The sequence below is a fragment of the Coturnix japonica genome, chromosome 7 (genome assembly GCF_054131305.1).
Source record: "Coturnix japonica strain WE chromosome 7, WE-NBRP24, whole genome shotgun sequence".
NCBI lineage: Eukaryota > Metazoa > Chordata > Aves > Galliformes > Phasianidae > Coturnix > Coturnix japonica.
In genome coordinates this window covers 4,290,144-4,303,313 of record NC_140669.1, presented here as the reverse complement: position 1 = coordinate 4,303,313, position 13,170 = coordinate 4,290,144, and the positions used below count along the sequence as shown (strand labels likewise).

General features: G+C 38.0%; 1 protein-coding gene across 7 annotated transcripts in view; it reads right to left on the bottom strand.

Annotated features, from left to right (window-relative positions):
- LRP1B (LDL receptor related protein 1B) overlaps nt 1–13,170 on the bottom strand; it is a 553,348-nt gene that overhangs the window by 249,032 nt on the left and 291,146 nt on the right. For all 7 annotated transcript variants that reach the window (XM_015869156.3, XM_015869153.3, XM_015869152.3 and 4 more), the window contains 2 exons: nt 2,584–2,703; nt 1,063–1,191 (listed from right to left, as the gene is read on the bottom strand). In XM_015869156.3, coding sequence (XP_015724642.2) covers nt 1,063–1,191; nt 2,584–2,703 — 249 coding nt within the window. The remainder of the gene's footprint in view (nt 1–1,062; nt 1,192–2,583; nt 2,704–13,170) is intronic.

Below are 13,170 nucleotides of genomic sequence, written 5' to 3'. Positions count from 1 at the left end.
TTTTGCTGTATAGAAGAAAGGAAACTCAAAGGCTCATCTGAAGTCCAATACAGGCACCACGAGAATTTCCTGATCTAGAATGGAGTTATTGATTTTTATGTAGTAGAGGAAGAAGAGTACTAAATTTTTTTTACGTTTTATGGACTTTCTTATCTCACAATACTTGGCAATGTATTAAAACGAATTGCTCAGCTATGATGTGGATCAATTTAAAACTTGATACTAGCTGTAGCAAAGCACGTAACTTACTGGTGCTCAAGTCAGAACATACGTAGTAATGCTATTAATTTGAGATATCTTCAAAAAAAAAAAGCTATAAGACTTTCAGATTTTATGATGATAAAATAGCTACAAATAACACTCAAAATATATGTAACAAACACAGATGTATACTCGGCTCTTGAATCATCACGGATGTCAAAAAATTTGTTGAAGAATGTGTTGGCTTTTTAATATAAGAATGCTAAGTCACCATGCTATGTAAAAATAAATAAATAAATAAATAAAATGCTTGGTACAACATTGTTTCCTTAAACACTAGTTACTATTTTCCTCAAATATCCAATTGACAATTACTAATGAAAACATGCACTGAGAGAGAGTTTGCCATGAATGTGCATATCATGAAATTCACCTCCTGGAATATTACAAGGACAGGGCAATTTCATGCCTTTTTTCATCCTCAGGGTACAATTACCTCATGATCATTTCCTCTGCCTTCTCACTACCTCTGTTGTCTTCCCAGAGTAAATAACCTGTTTTGTCTGTGTGAGGAAAAATCTTTATTTATGAAGAGGGAAACTGGGAACTGTTCTAATTTTGGCTGAACTGAATATTTCACTTTAATTAATCATAACCATATAATAACTTATAATATCTCCTTTGGAGTATTCTCATAGTGCATGAGAAGCTGCTCTAGAGTTGTTATGTGGCTCTTTATAATACAGTGAAGGAAAATCCATCTCTTCTGCAGGCAGTTCTATCCATCTTCTTGTACTTATCGTCTACACAGGACCAAAACAAGAAATATTTTCTTTAAGGTAAGGAGATATTAAAACTTACCATTTTTGGCCTTGCAAGATTTGTTATCAGGTTGAAGAACATAACCCTCTACACAGCTACACGTATATGATCCATCTGTATTCATACACATCTGACTGCAGCTTCCATAGCTATTGCATTCATTCAAATCTAAAGGGACATAAATGAAATTAATGAAATTTTACTAAAAACAGAGTTAAAAAAAAGGGGGGGGGGAGGAGTGGGGGGAAACTGAAATTGTAAGAGGAAATTTTGATCCATTAAATCACATATTCCTCAAGCCACGCCCTTATCACCAGTGTCGGCTGATGAAATTATTCCAGCAACCAAACAGAATGCGAGGAGTTCTCCAGTTTCATTGCTGTTTATTTTTGAAGTTAAAACCTTCATATTTTCAATTAACATCCGATGTCTATATTGTGTCAGGGAGACATCTGGACCCTAGTTCTACTAGAAACCATTTCTATTAAAAATTATCAGGGACTATGAAACAACATTTCAAGGGAAGAAATTGATTACCCCTCTCAACCTATTTGTGCTGGAAATGTCTTATAGTTCCATAAATGAACTGTCACAATTTCTAGATTAAACTATCATCCGCTGCATCAAAAACTATATATTTCTCTAATCTGAAGAGCAGCTTCCTCAAGTAGGACATATAGACATAATACCATAAAATCAAGACATGCTGTTTAACAGCAGTTGAGAGTTTAAGTAATAAATCGACATTTTAAAAAGTGCTGCTGAAATTATTTCCTCAGCCATATTTTCAATCACAGAACATGACAACCATAGAGCAAAAGAACTCCAAATAAATTGCATTTATGAAGAATCTCGTTTAGCACTATTACTTGAAGAGAGGAGCGATTGGGACTCAGAAACAGAATTGCAGTCTGCTTACAAAAGGAGAAAAAAATAAGAATCAAATAACTGGATAGAAAATTAAAACATCGTATAGTTGAAAAAAAGGAAAAGAACACCAATTTCAATACACATTTAATTATGCCAGAATAACATTCCCAGCTGATTTCTGTGATTTGAGAATTTCATTTATCAAACTTTGATCTAGATGTGATTTTAGGAATTGAAATGCTGTAAGTTGTACTGCGTTTCTAGGCTGAGAGGTCAGGAGATTGGATTACACAAATGAGCCACCAGTTTATCAAAGCAAGGTGACAGAAAAGGGAAAGACTTCTCTGACTTCTTTCCCAACTTCTCTTAACTTGCTGAAATTACTTTCATCCCAGTTAGTTAGGATAGCTACTGCTGGAGCATATGCACAGGAGCACAAAGTAGTTAGCAAGGAAGTCCTGACCAACTGTGAGGGACTCTTTCCCCTACTTGACTCCACAAACCTATGCTCATTTCCTGATGAGCAAACACCACTGAAAATGGGCAAGGAAGTTCATCCATGTTCACAAGCTTGCTGTTGGTCTCCCTTTAATGCTCCAAGATGAAAGCTGGTAGCCCAACCAAAGCTCTTTGCATGTGACATTGAGAAGTCAATTTTTGTGTCAATCCTAACCCACCCTCCTTATTTACCTGTGCAGCTTCTTCCATCACTGCTTGTTTCATAGCCATCTCCACAGTAACACTTGGTGCCGTTCCTGGTAATGGCACATTTGTATTGGCAATTCATTTGTTGGCATCTGGGTAGCAATTCTGTAAATAAAATTATTGAGAGCAAATTGTTACTAAACATTATATTTACTCTTGCCAAATCACAAACCTTAAATATACATGTTTGTGTAAACGCACATCTCAAAAAAGAAATGCAATCACCATTTCCATTAGTTGTTGTTGGAAATGAACTTATGACATATCATGCATTGTCAAACGTTTGCTTTGAATATTGTATTTCTGCAACATTATAAAAAGAAATCACATTCCATTTCTACCAAACATGGTGCACAAGTATATAGTCAAGGCATACTGTTGCTCTGCTACGGTATTTATTTTTTCTGCATCTATAATTTTTCAAGCAATGATTTTGGGGAAAAAAAGAGCTCCAAATCTCAACCAGTTAGATTACAGTTACAGAAAACAGCAAAGGCTGATAGAAAGTTTTCAATATCTATGCTGTCTCTATTTGTCATATAAATTGATATTTTGAAACCTTGCTTTGATTTACCAATACATGCAGAACTTTCACAGCAATCAACAGGCACACATTCGGGTTCAATAATTTAATGTTGAACGTTTGCTGTTGAATAAACATTGGACACTGTATATGTCATTACTACTGAAATCCTTCATAGTGTGCATTACTTAAATCCAGATCACCAATACAAGGCACGATGTTAACAGTCAGAAGAAATACATCAGAAATAAATACTGTTATGTTTTCTACCCTGCAACAGCATGAAAACAAACTAAATAACCACTTCTCAGCCTGAAGCTGGATGAAGTGCATCAATTATACTGCTGATCAAAAGAAGTGCGTTTTGATGAGCAACACTTTTCCCTACAGGAAAAGGATTATAAAAACAATTGTAAAAGTTTATTCCAATACATTTGTTGAAACTATATGCAGATGCATGAGAAAATAACCTGAAAATGGACAGAGAAATGTTCCCTTATAGGACTGTCTTAAAGGGACTAGGAATGCCCTAAAGAAAAGGAGAAGTCTATAATTTAACATTGGTAGTTATAATGCATCTCATGCATCATCGAGTTCTACTGGAGGCCAGAACTGAAATTAATAGGAAGAAGAATCGGCATCAGCATCTGATAACCGGGGTTTCAGTTCTGGAACATCTGCTGTTGCCAAAATAAAGCCAACATTATGGGATGAAAGTGGATGTGTCTGCCACCCAAAGTTATACTTACTATATCGCAATAAATACCGCTACAAAAACAGTGTCACACAACCATCAGAAGAAATTCTCGATCTATGGACTGACTAGAGACTGATAAACCATCCACTGGCCAAATCTACCCATTTTCCAAGTGGTTTGTGGGTTGTTTCTCCTCCTTCTGTGCCCTTGTGAAAAGGAAGGTAACAAATTTTGGCTGTAGTTTAACGTGTCTGTTTTTTGTCTCTAGTCCAGTACTTAAATCTCTGACATCCTTTCAAGAATAAGTTCCGTTCAGAAGGCAAACAAGAAAACTTCCCCTGAGGTAGCCTGAAATAGGGCTGCACACCAAGGTGTGCAGCTGGAACCAAGGCTGATTATATAGTATCTATTTATTTAACATTTCTATCTGCACAAAATCAACATATACATTTCATTTTCTTAGCAAACACGGATCAACCATTCTTTACAACCTATAATTTTCTTCCTCAAATATTTATCTTGTGCTGTACAGCCAGTAGCTTTTACCAAATGATAACTATTTGACTCACAAATGGGACTTGGCTTGTTTGCACTTTCCATAATGGATACAGATAGCCAGCAGCTTAAACCCAAATAGTGGGACCTGTACACAGCCATTAAAGGCTGCTGGAGAACAGCAACAGTAAATTGGCAAGTGAGATCCATTAAAGGAAAGTGAATGAAACGAGCTGATCTGCTCCTTTTCTTATAAGATCTGTTGATATCTAAAAGATTGCAGTAAAACGTAGATGGCTTTTAATGACAAAACTGTTGCATTTTCTTTACAGTAAGTACAAACCAAATACTGTGCATAGACCATTTCTTCCAAAAATATTTCCTGTCGCACATCTCATCGCTCATTCTTTCCACACATTTCTATTTTTCACACTGTCTGTCACAGCTTTGCTGGTGTCCTCATCCCATCTGCTGTGCTTTTAGAAGGGGCTTCTCCAAGAAGGTATTCTGCTGATTTCCTCCCCTTGTGTAACTACTTATACTCGCTTCGGTACAAATAGAGCCTGATCCTATTGATCAAGTAAGAAAATATTTTCAGATCACTTTTCATCAAATGACACATTTGACGATTCCGTGTCAAGAAAGGATTGAGGCAGTAAAAACTGGAACACTGAGCAAAGCCAATTTTTGTTCTTGCATTTCAACCAGCAATGACAAGAAGCTTAACACTACAACTACTTTCTCTAGTTTCCATGAAGGGAGATGACTGGCCACCCAGCCAGCCGGGAGCCCTTCAAACACACCAGACTTTCCAACAAATCTGTTTAAGAAGCAGCATCAACAGCCATATGCTTCTGACTTCAAACTAAGATTTCTTCTCCTCTAAATTATCATCTAGATTATTACAACAGAAACTGGCTTCCATTCACAGCTCCATTACTGGCTGTGTGAGAGACGTCTTCATGCCCCAGAACATTTCTGCTCTACTACTGATCCGCTAAATGTGTCAGGGGAGCGCACAAATGGAAAAGTACAAAGTATTACAACAACACTGAGGGTAAATAAATCTATGTTCTATTTTACTAGTTCTTTGGCTTTCGTCACTTTAAGTAACTGATCCTGAAAACCTTTGGATAAAAAAAAAAAGGAGTTTGCTTGCCTCTGGAAATGTTTGAAGAATTGAAGGACATGCTTAGGAAGACAGTGTGCACATTTATGGCTTGGTTAGATTTGTGGCAGTATACTTGGGAAGAGGTGAGTAGGCAAAGAGAAATCATAAAGCAACAAACAGCAATATATTTAATGCTCCAGACTGGAAATTTAAAGGAATAAAAATTAAGGGCTCTCAGTTCCAGCCCCTCCATCCGCCCATGTTGGTCTCCCTTTCTCCATGTGAAATAGTTTACAAAGTACACAGGCAGTGAAGAATGAGCTGCACCGAGCTTTCACCTTTTACCACAGCTACAGAAACCTCTAAATTTGTCAAGCACAGAATTTCTGCTACAAGATTTAAAGGAAGAAGCAAACTGAGGGAAAACAACAGAAGAGAGCTTCATAGCTCATAACGAGACCCGCAATTCAAGACACAGAGCTGCAGAGCCAGGCACGAGATTTGCAGAAATACTGGATATCAGAAGTAGCTGTGAATGCCTTTTGGATGATTTATTTTCCCTAGGCCCAGGGTGTACTGCCAGCACTGATTTAGGTCATTTTGTTCAGTTCTTTCTTTCTTCCACAGGAGACATTCTGGGCAGCATTTTTTTTCTTCCTTATGTCCTATGAAAGCCACTCTGAATCTGGGTTCCAGCCCTATCACAAAAGACACCTTACTTCCTCAAATACACCTATGTCAATGTCATGCTTACTGACTTTCATGTTCTGACTCTCAGGTATCCAGTCCCATAGGAGAGGAGTCAGTCAAGCAGTGATGCTGCTGATTTCATCTCCCCTAACACGATATATCTCTAGCAATGACTCAGAGGAGAGGTAAGCTTTTTGGACAAACTACTCCCACAGGATTTCACAGTAATAAAATCCTGGCTTCATTTATTCCTTCTGTGTTCAAGGAAATACTCTGCTTATCATAGCCCATCCAAGATGAATGATATGTGGATCTATCCCCCTTTGTATGTCTATTTAATGAATGAATGAAGCAATTAATCTTCCTATCAGTTCTGTCAGCTCCTCCTGAACTGAAATGGGGTTCACAATAAGTTCACCTCAGGTTCTGAAGCTTAGAGGTTTTGGCTGCTCAAGCACTTCAGCTTGCACTGTCTAAATGCTGTATATATTTTCACAATCGATTGTTGAGCACTAGAATGAATTTAAGACGATGCCTCAGTTAGCCTTCCCCCAGAAACATGCATTTAGGTGCCATTATTTTTGAGCCATTTTGATGATAATAGGGCTTTTTGGCTGTAATGGGTACCCAGTAGTTTCATAAGTATGTCTTAATATGTCTTTAATACACAAATCCAGTACTGCCCTTTTTGTAATGATGCTGGAGAGTATAGACAACTTCCTACTATTCTACACTAAAATTAGTTGATTGTATGATGTTGATAAGCATCAGCTATATGGAGCTGTAGAAAGTGAAAGCAATTGGCTGAAGCTTATAGTTCCAAGTTCAAGATGGAAAGCTGAGGAAATAATAGAGCTTCTGCTGTTGATTCAGGACTTAACGATTTGAAACAAGGGATTCTTATCGAACAGTTCATCATATAGTGGCTCTGAGCAACCAGTGCCATGCTTCCTAGGGAAAAAACAAATGCAGATCAGGGAGCATCAATATTAATATTTTCCATAGAGAAAGCATTGATATTAATGGCCAAGAAACCAGTGACTTTTTTTTTTTTTTTCAGAATGCAGCTCTTCGCAGCTGTAGCCCAATGGATTCCATGGGGACAAACGTAGATTTGAGTAGGACCCAAGGAAAGGCTGCAGGGATCAGAAAGGGGCAGAGAGCTGTGAGTCTGTCAGTCTTTTTGTTGGCTGTGTTGGGAGATGAAAACTATGAGCAATCATGGCTGCTGTCTGTGAATACATCACAGGATCAAGAGTGGGAGAAGAGAGACTATTTAAGCTAATGGGCTATTGGCAGAAGTACAAATGGATATAAATTCCTCATTAATAACTTAGAGCTGAAAAAAGACATTCTTAACTATAATCAGGCTCTGAAACTCCTCTTTGAATGGAAACAACGAAGACAAAATTAATAAATACTTTCCACATGGACTATGACAGATTCATGAAAGACAGCATATGGAAAGGCCCCTGGAACACAATTCACTGCTTTCATAACCCAGGAGGTCTCTTCTATTGCTGTATTCCTCAAGCAACACAGCATCTTACGCTAAAATATTGCTTTTCAATTTAGAACTGAGATTCTTTTCCCCTTGTCTCTGAAACTCCCCAAAGGAAAACTTACGGGAGCTTGATGCTGAATTAATCTTCTAATTGTACTCCATACGCACCCTTATTTCTCTTAAATATTTGGATTCTTTTTGGCAGCTTTGTGCTTCCTGAATATACTTGATCTTATCTCACTGTTATTCATTGTTTTTATGATTCAGTACTCATACACTGATGTCTAGACTATCCTTATCACACACCAGCTGTAAGCCTTATTTTTCTTTTCTAGTTCATTTTCTAAGTTTTTGAAGTACAATTCTTTTACTTATCAGACTCTTTAATATAATTTACCCAAAGGGTCTTTTGTTTGTATTTTTTGTTGTTGTTGTTCCTGTTTGTTGCCTTTTTTTGGTTATTGTTGATGTTATATGCATAAGATAAAGCTCTACTCTTTGCTTCCCTGACAGAACAGTGTTTGCTTGATTGATAGAATTCAATTGCTGCACTGAAATAATACAGCCTGTTTTTATCTTACATTTGTCGGTCATTTTATTAGTTTTGACTATCGTACCATAAAAATATGACAAGAGTATAATGATCTTTGTCACGCACCCCAGGCCATAAGTCTGTTATGGTAGATACACTGCTGAGAAAGAGAGATGGAAATATGAGATCAGATTCATAACCTTATTCACCCATTATGGTGACCTCAGCCAAAGTTCAGCATAGAAGCAGAGAGCAAATTCCAAGTAATGTGCACTATTTGGGGGGAACAAAACCCTTCAGGAAAAGAAAAAAAAAAAAAAAAAAAAAAGGATCTGTTTGCCCTTAGACTAATGCTTAGGTAAACATTTCCTTCACCTACTTTGTGTGTCAGGTCCAGCAGCAGCCTCTGCACTGGGGCTCCAGGTGAGTCCTGCTTCCTGGGTTGTGGTCAGGAAACTTGGGAAAACACATAACTAATACTGGCTTTTATCAGTCCCCAAAATAACCCACTCATCTAGACAAAAGATCTAGAAGTTAGAAGCCTGCAACATTGAGACTATTACAGGTAAGTTCTGCAAGCCAGCCTTCAGGTGCCTTGCTGCAGTGATCAGTTAGGTAGCAGAGGAGAGAGCAACAACCACCTTGGATGGTCTAACTGTCTATAAAAATTTGCAATTCCTGGGTATAACTGAAATCCTTTTCCTTTGTAGCCTGGATGGCTCACGACTACACGTCTTCAATTCCAGAGTGCATAATCTTTTCCTAAGACTTTGGATGTTAGGCTCATATTAAAATTTCCAGGATGTAAGCAGGGAAATGGTAACTGAGAATTATGTTTTTTTCTGGGTACAAAGCTGTTCCTGAACAAGCTCTACAAGCACAAAGTTGTCATGTAGACACCAGGCAGCAGCTTTAGTCATCTAAGATACCATCTGTGAAAAAAAGTTTGATCTACGCTATGCAAAAGCCCACCTCCACCACTACATGCCACCTCCACTTTGGGGAAGCCTTGATAAAAAACACCCTGTGCTGACAATTAAACTTTGTTGAACAACTTCACATATCATTTTAAAAAGACATCACAATGTATTTGTCTATTTCACAATGGAATAAAATTACATATGTTGTTTAAGAAACGTCTTGCCTGCTGAAAACAAGAAGTGCCTTACTGTAATCACTGTTCTACGAAAACAGTCATGTCCTGCTGAGTAACAAGTGATTAACAAGATACTATTTAAAAAAGACAGGTTTCTTCTTATTCTGTCATTTCAACCTAATTAAATCAGGGGAAAAAGAAGAAAAAACAAGAAAAAGAAGAAAAGAATGTTGGAGGAAGAACAGAGCTTAAATAACCAAATCAAATCTTCCAAATCCACACTGCAATGTTCCCTTTTAGAAGTGAAAATATCCATCTTCCGAGTATTAGCTAACAGCATCCCCGGACAATATTCATGAATAAATTTATATTTCAAGGATGTACTACTGAAACTTCTTCCTGCCTAAATCTTGACCTACAATATTTGGCTGAGCTTCAAAACAATTTGCTTTATGTAGCGTTCCTCAACCATAGCATCACAAAACATTTGAAAAGATGAGATCAGCAGGTAGTAGGCATGTAGTGAAATATTAGCTCCACCAGTGGAAATGGCTCATTATTTTGACCTTTTGCTGTTTTAGTTATACCTTGGCTGTCATACACATACATAAGCATAAGCTAAGGAGAAGTTCACCTGGGAGAGTTCAAACTGGGCAAGTGATTTCATGGCTGAAGGGAAGAGACAATTTATATGGCTATTAATCTGGATATAGGATTTAGATATAAATAATATATAACCAGCGAGAATACATACATTTAAATTTTAGGAAACCAGTGTAGGTATTTTCACAGTATTGAATGCATACCGGTCCACTGAGTTACTGAGAATCATCATTAAATTATGTGTGTCTAGTGAGATGTCACACACACACGAAGCCTCACAATACTGAACATATTCATTAATAAATCAGAAGCAAAAGCAGTAACTAACAAAGTTTGTGCATGGTGACAAAGACTGGGAGAATGGATAAAATACAGAGAGGACCTGAGATCATCTAAGAGCAAACTTAGTCCAAACCTGGTCATACAAAATGCATTTACAGAGGTAGCTCCCGATTTCTCAGCTTTGGGAGCAAGTCGCATTTCTGTGCCTGAGGAATGCTTGGAGAGACAAAATACAACTTGATGGCAGGGGCAGAGCAACTTCTGGAGGGAATACGGTTCAGCAGTGCTCAGGGGAAGAAGCTAAAAAGCTTCTCTAGGGAGCTCTAGAAATCTAAATATGGATGAAGAGTCTGTCTCTGTTAAGGTAGGGTCCTCTCCTGCACTGTCCTTTAATTATTCACATTCCAGAACTATCAGTCCCTATTCTCCTCCCACCAGAAAATGCTTCTGGGATTTCCATCTGAATGTAAGAAAGTGCTTTTTCATCTTGAGGATGGCTAAACACCAGGACTGGATGCTCAGAGTGGCTGTGGAGTCTCCATCATCACAAGCACATGAAACCAGACTGGGCACAGTGATGGGTGCCTTGGTCTGTGTGACCCTGCTTCTCCAGCTGGTGGTGACAAGAGGTCCTGTGGCCTTTGCAGGCTGTATCACCTCCACAAAGATCCACCACCAGCTCTTCATCCTGCAGCAGCCCAAAGCATGCAGCAGGGATGGGGCACAACTGAAGGCCACCTTCCAGGGGCATGAGACAACAGGAAAAGGACAAGGTCAGGATAGAGAGTGGGGTGGCAGGTGAGAGGAGGGTGGGAAGGCAGACTGCTCCCATGGAAACAGATATCTCCTCCTCTCTTGACTCTGTTCTAAGCTCAAACTTCCCTCCAGCAGTGACAGCTGCACAGAGCTGGCAGGACATGGTAGGCTGTACATCCTTGCACAGTAGATCTCCATTTCTTCAGTCAGAGCATACAGCATATCACTTTTGCACTAGTCGGCTATCTACTTAGGCAATAAATAGAGCCAGCTCCAGCATCAAAATTCAACAAAAAGCAAACTCACTCACCAGGGAAAATGAAAATTTTGCTCTATTCATCAAATGAAGGAATAGAGTGTATTTAAATTTCACAATTGACAATCACTCTAATGTAAACTCCCATGTGATGCTGCATTGTACAACTGCTCTGGACAGTTAACCTTTGGATGTGAAAAGCAGTATGCAGTTGTGGAAAAGAAATAACACACTGGCAGGACTAATATGGTCAGCCAAATTATGATACAGTCTGCAAATGTAAAGTTATATATCTTAAAAGAGGGAATACATAAGCTTATTCTGATGAAAAGATGCCTTATGCTTCTGCTTCTTAAGAATCACTTTCTTTGACCATCAAGTATTTTAATCCTTTTGTTCACTCTGATATGTACATACTCTGTTTATTTCACATTTTGCTAAGAGCTCAAACACACTGAAGTTGCCTCTCAGGATTTTTTTTAATCACACTTTCTATTTATGATTTTTCTTTTTATAAAAACATACAAATATATGCAGGTGAACACCTACATATCAATCACATCATTCCTTTACTGCAGGTATTTCAGAGTGGTAAGAATTTTAAGTATTTTTAAATAAAATAACCTCAAACTAAAAACTACTCATTGGAGTGCACTGGAAATATTAATGAATAATTGAAACCCCAGGTTTCAGTCACCCAACATATAATTAGGGTAGGGTCACCGTGATGCCATCTCCTGCGTGTGACTCCAGTTATCTTGCCTAACCACTGAATAACAACGACTTTTGAGAGGAAGAAATGTGACTGTTCGAGCAGTTTTATAAATGCTGATGATTTCCAGCTCTATTTAATGGTAAGTCAGTTCACAGTGCCTCATCATTGCTGTTTGTTGTCTTAAAACACCCTCCTGTTGATGACTGATGTATCTGACCTCCTCACATAGAACCCCTCATTCAAAAACAATTGTCTTGAAGTCCATTTACACTAAGCAATTAAAATTTCATATAAATTTGTTTTATGGCATCCTGTAACGTGATTTAATACAAATAAAACATCATTCAACTGATGCTTTAGTTGCAAAGAAATTACAGAAGGTGCTTAATAATAATAGCAATCTTTCTGCTCCATGAGCCCAAAGGGAAAGCTACAATCAAGACCTCCACACCTCTAGGAAAGATGGAACTCTACAGCAGTTCTGAACACCTTGGTGTAAAGAGCAACACTTGTTCTGGTGCAGGACTCATTTATATCAAGTTACTAAGGAAATGTGGTAGGGAACAGTAATCCCTTTCCAATACTTTAATAACAGAAAGTGATACTAGGTGCACAGACCCAGATCATCCTAAGAGTTCTTAATTTGTCCAACCTCAGTCAATTTTCTTGTACAAAATGCTTCAGCTGAAATTCTTAATGCTTCAATTTTCAGGACTGCTATCTGTACCTAATGCTTGTACCTTATGCCATCTCTACAATCAGTGAGGTTTGAGTCATTCAGCAGTTGAAAGAAAGTAATATTTCTGATGTTTTCTACAACTTGGATGACACATTTGAAGGTACTATAACTGATCATCTTGGTTTAGATTGGCTCACATTTTCCTGTATTGTACAAAAAAACAAACCACATCATTAATAATCATGAATGCCTATTGATTCCCCTCCCCCCTTCAGGTTAAGCAAGGTTAATTGCCTGCTGCTCCTTGCCATCTTTTTGCCTTTCAGCCAAAACCGATCACTTTCTGATTACCTGTGGTCAGATGCAGGTAGATGGCAGAAAGTTACATACTATTTTACAGGGATACAAGTTACAAAAGCCCTACATATACAGATAACAAAACTTGGTCTTCAAGACTGCATTACACATTCATGCTGTAAGTGCTGTAAGGCACTTAGCTTGCTTGTTCTATTGGATACTCAGCTACTAAAGATCAAAATTCTACTAAGCAATACTTACAAAGAAGAATTGCTTTTACTATTATCTAGTTGCATTTACATAAAATGGCTTCCAAAAGTCCAAGTTTCGCTGCAA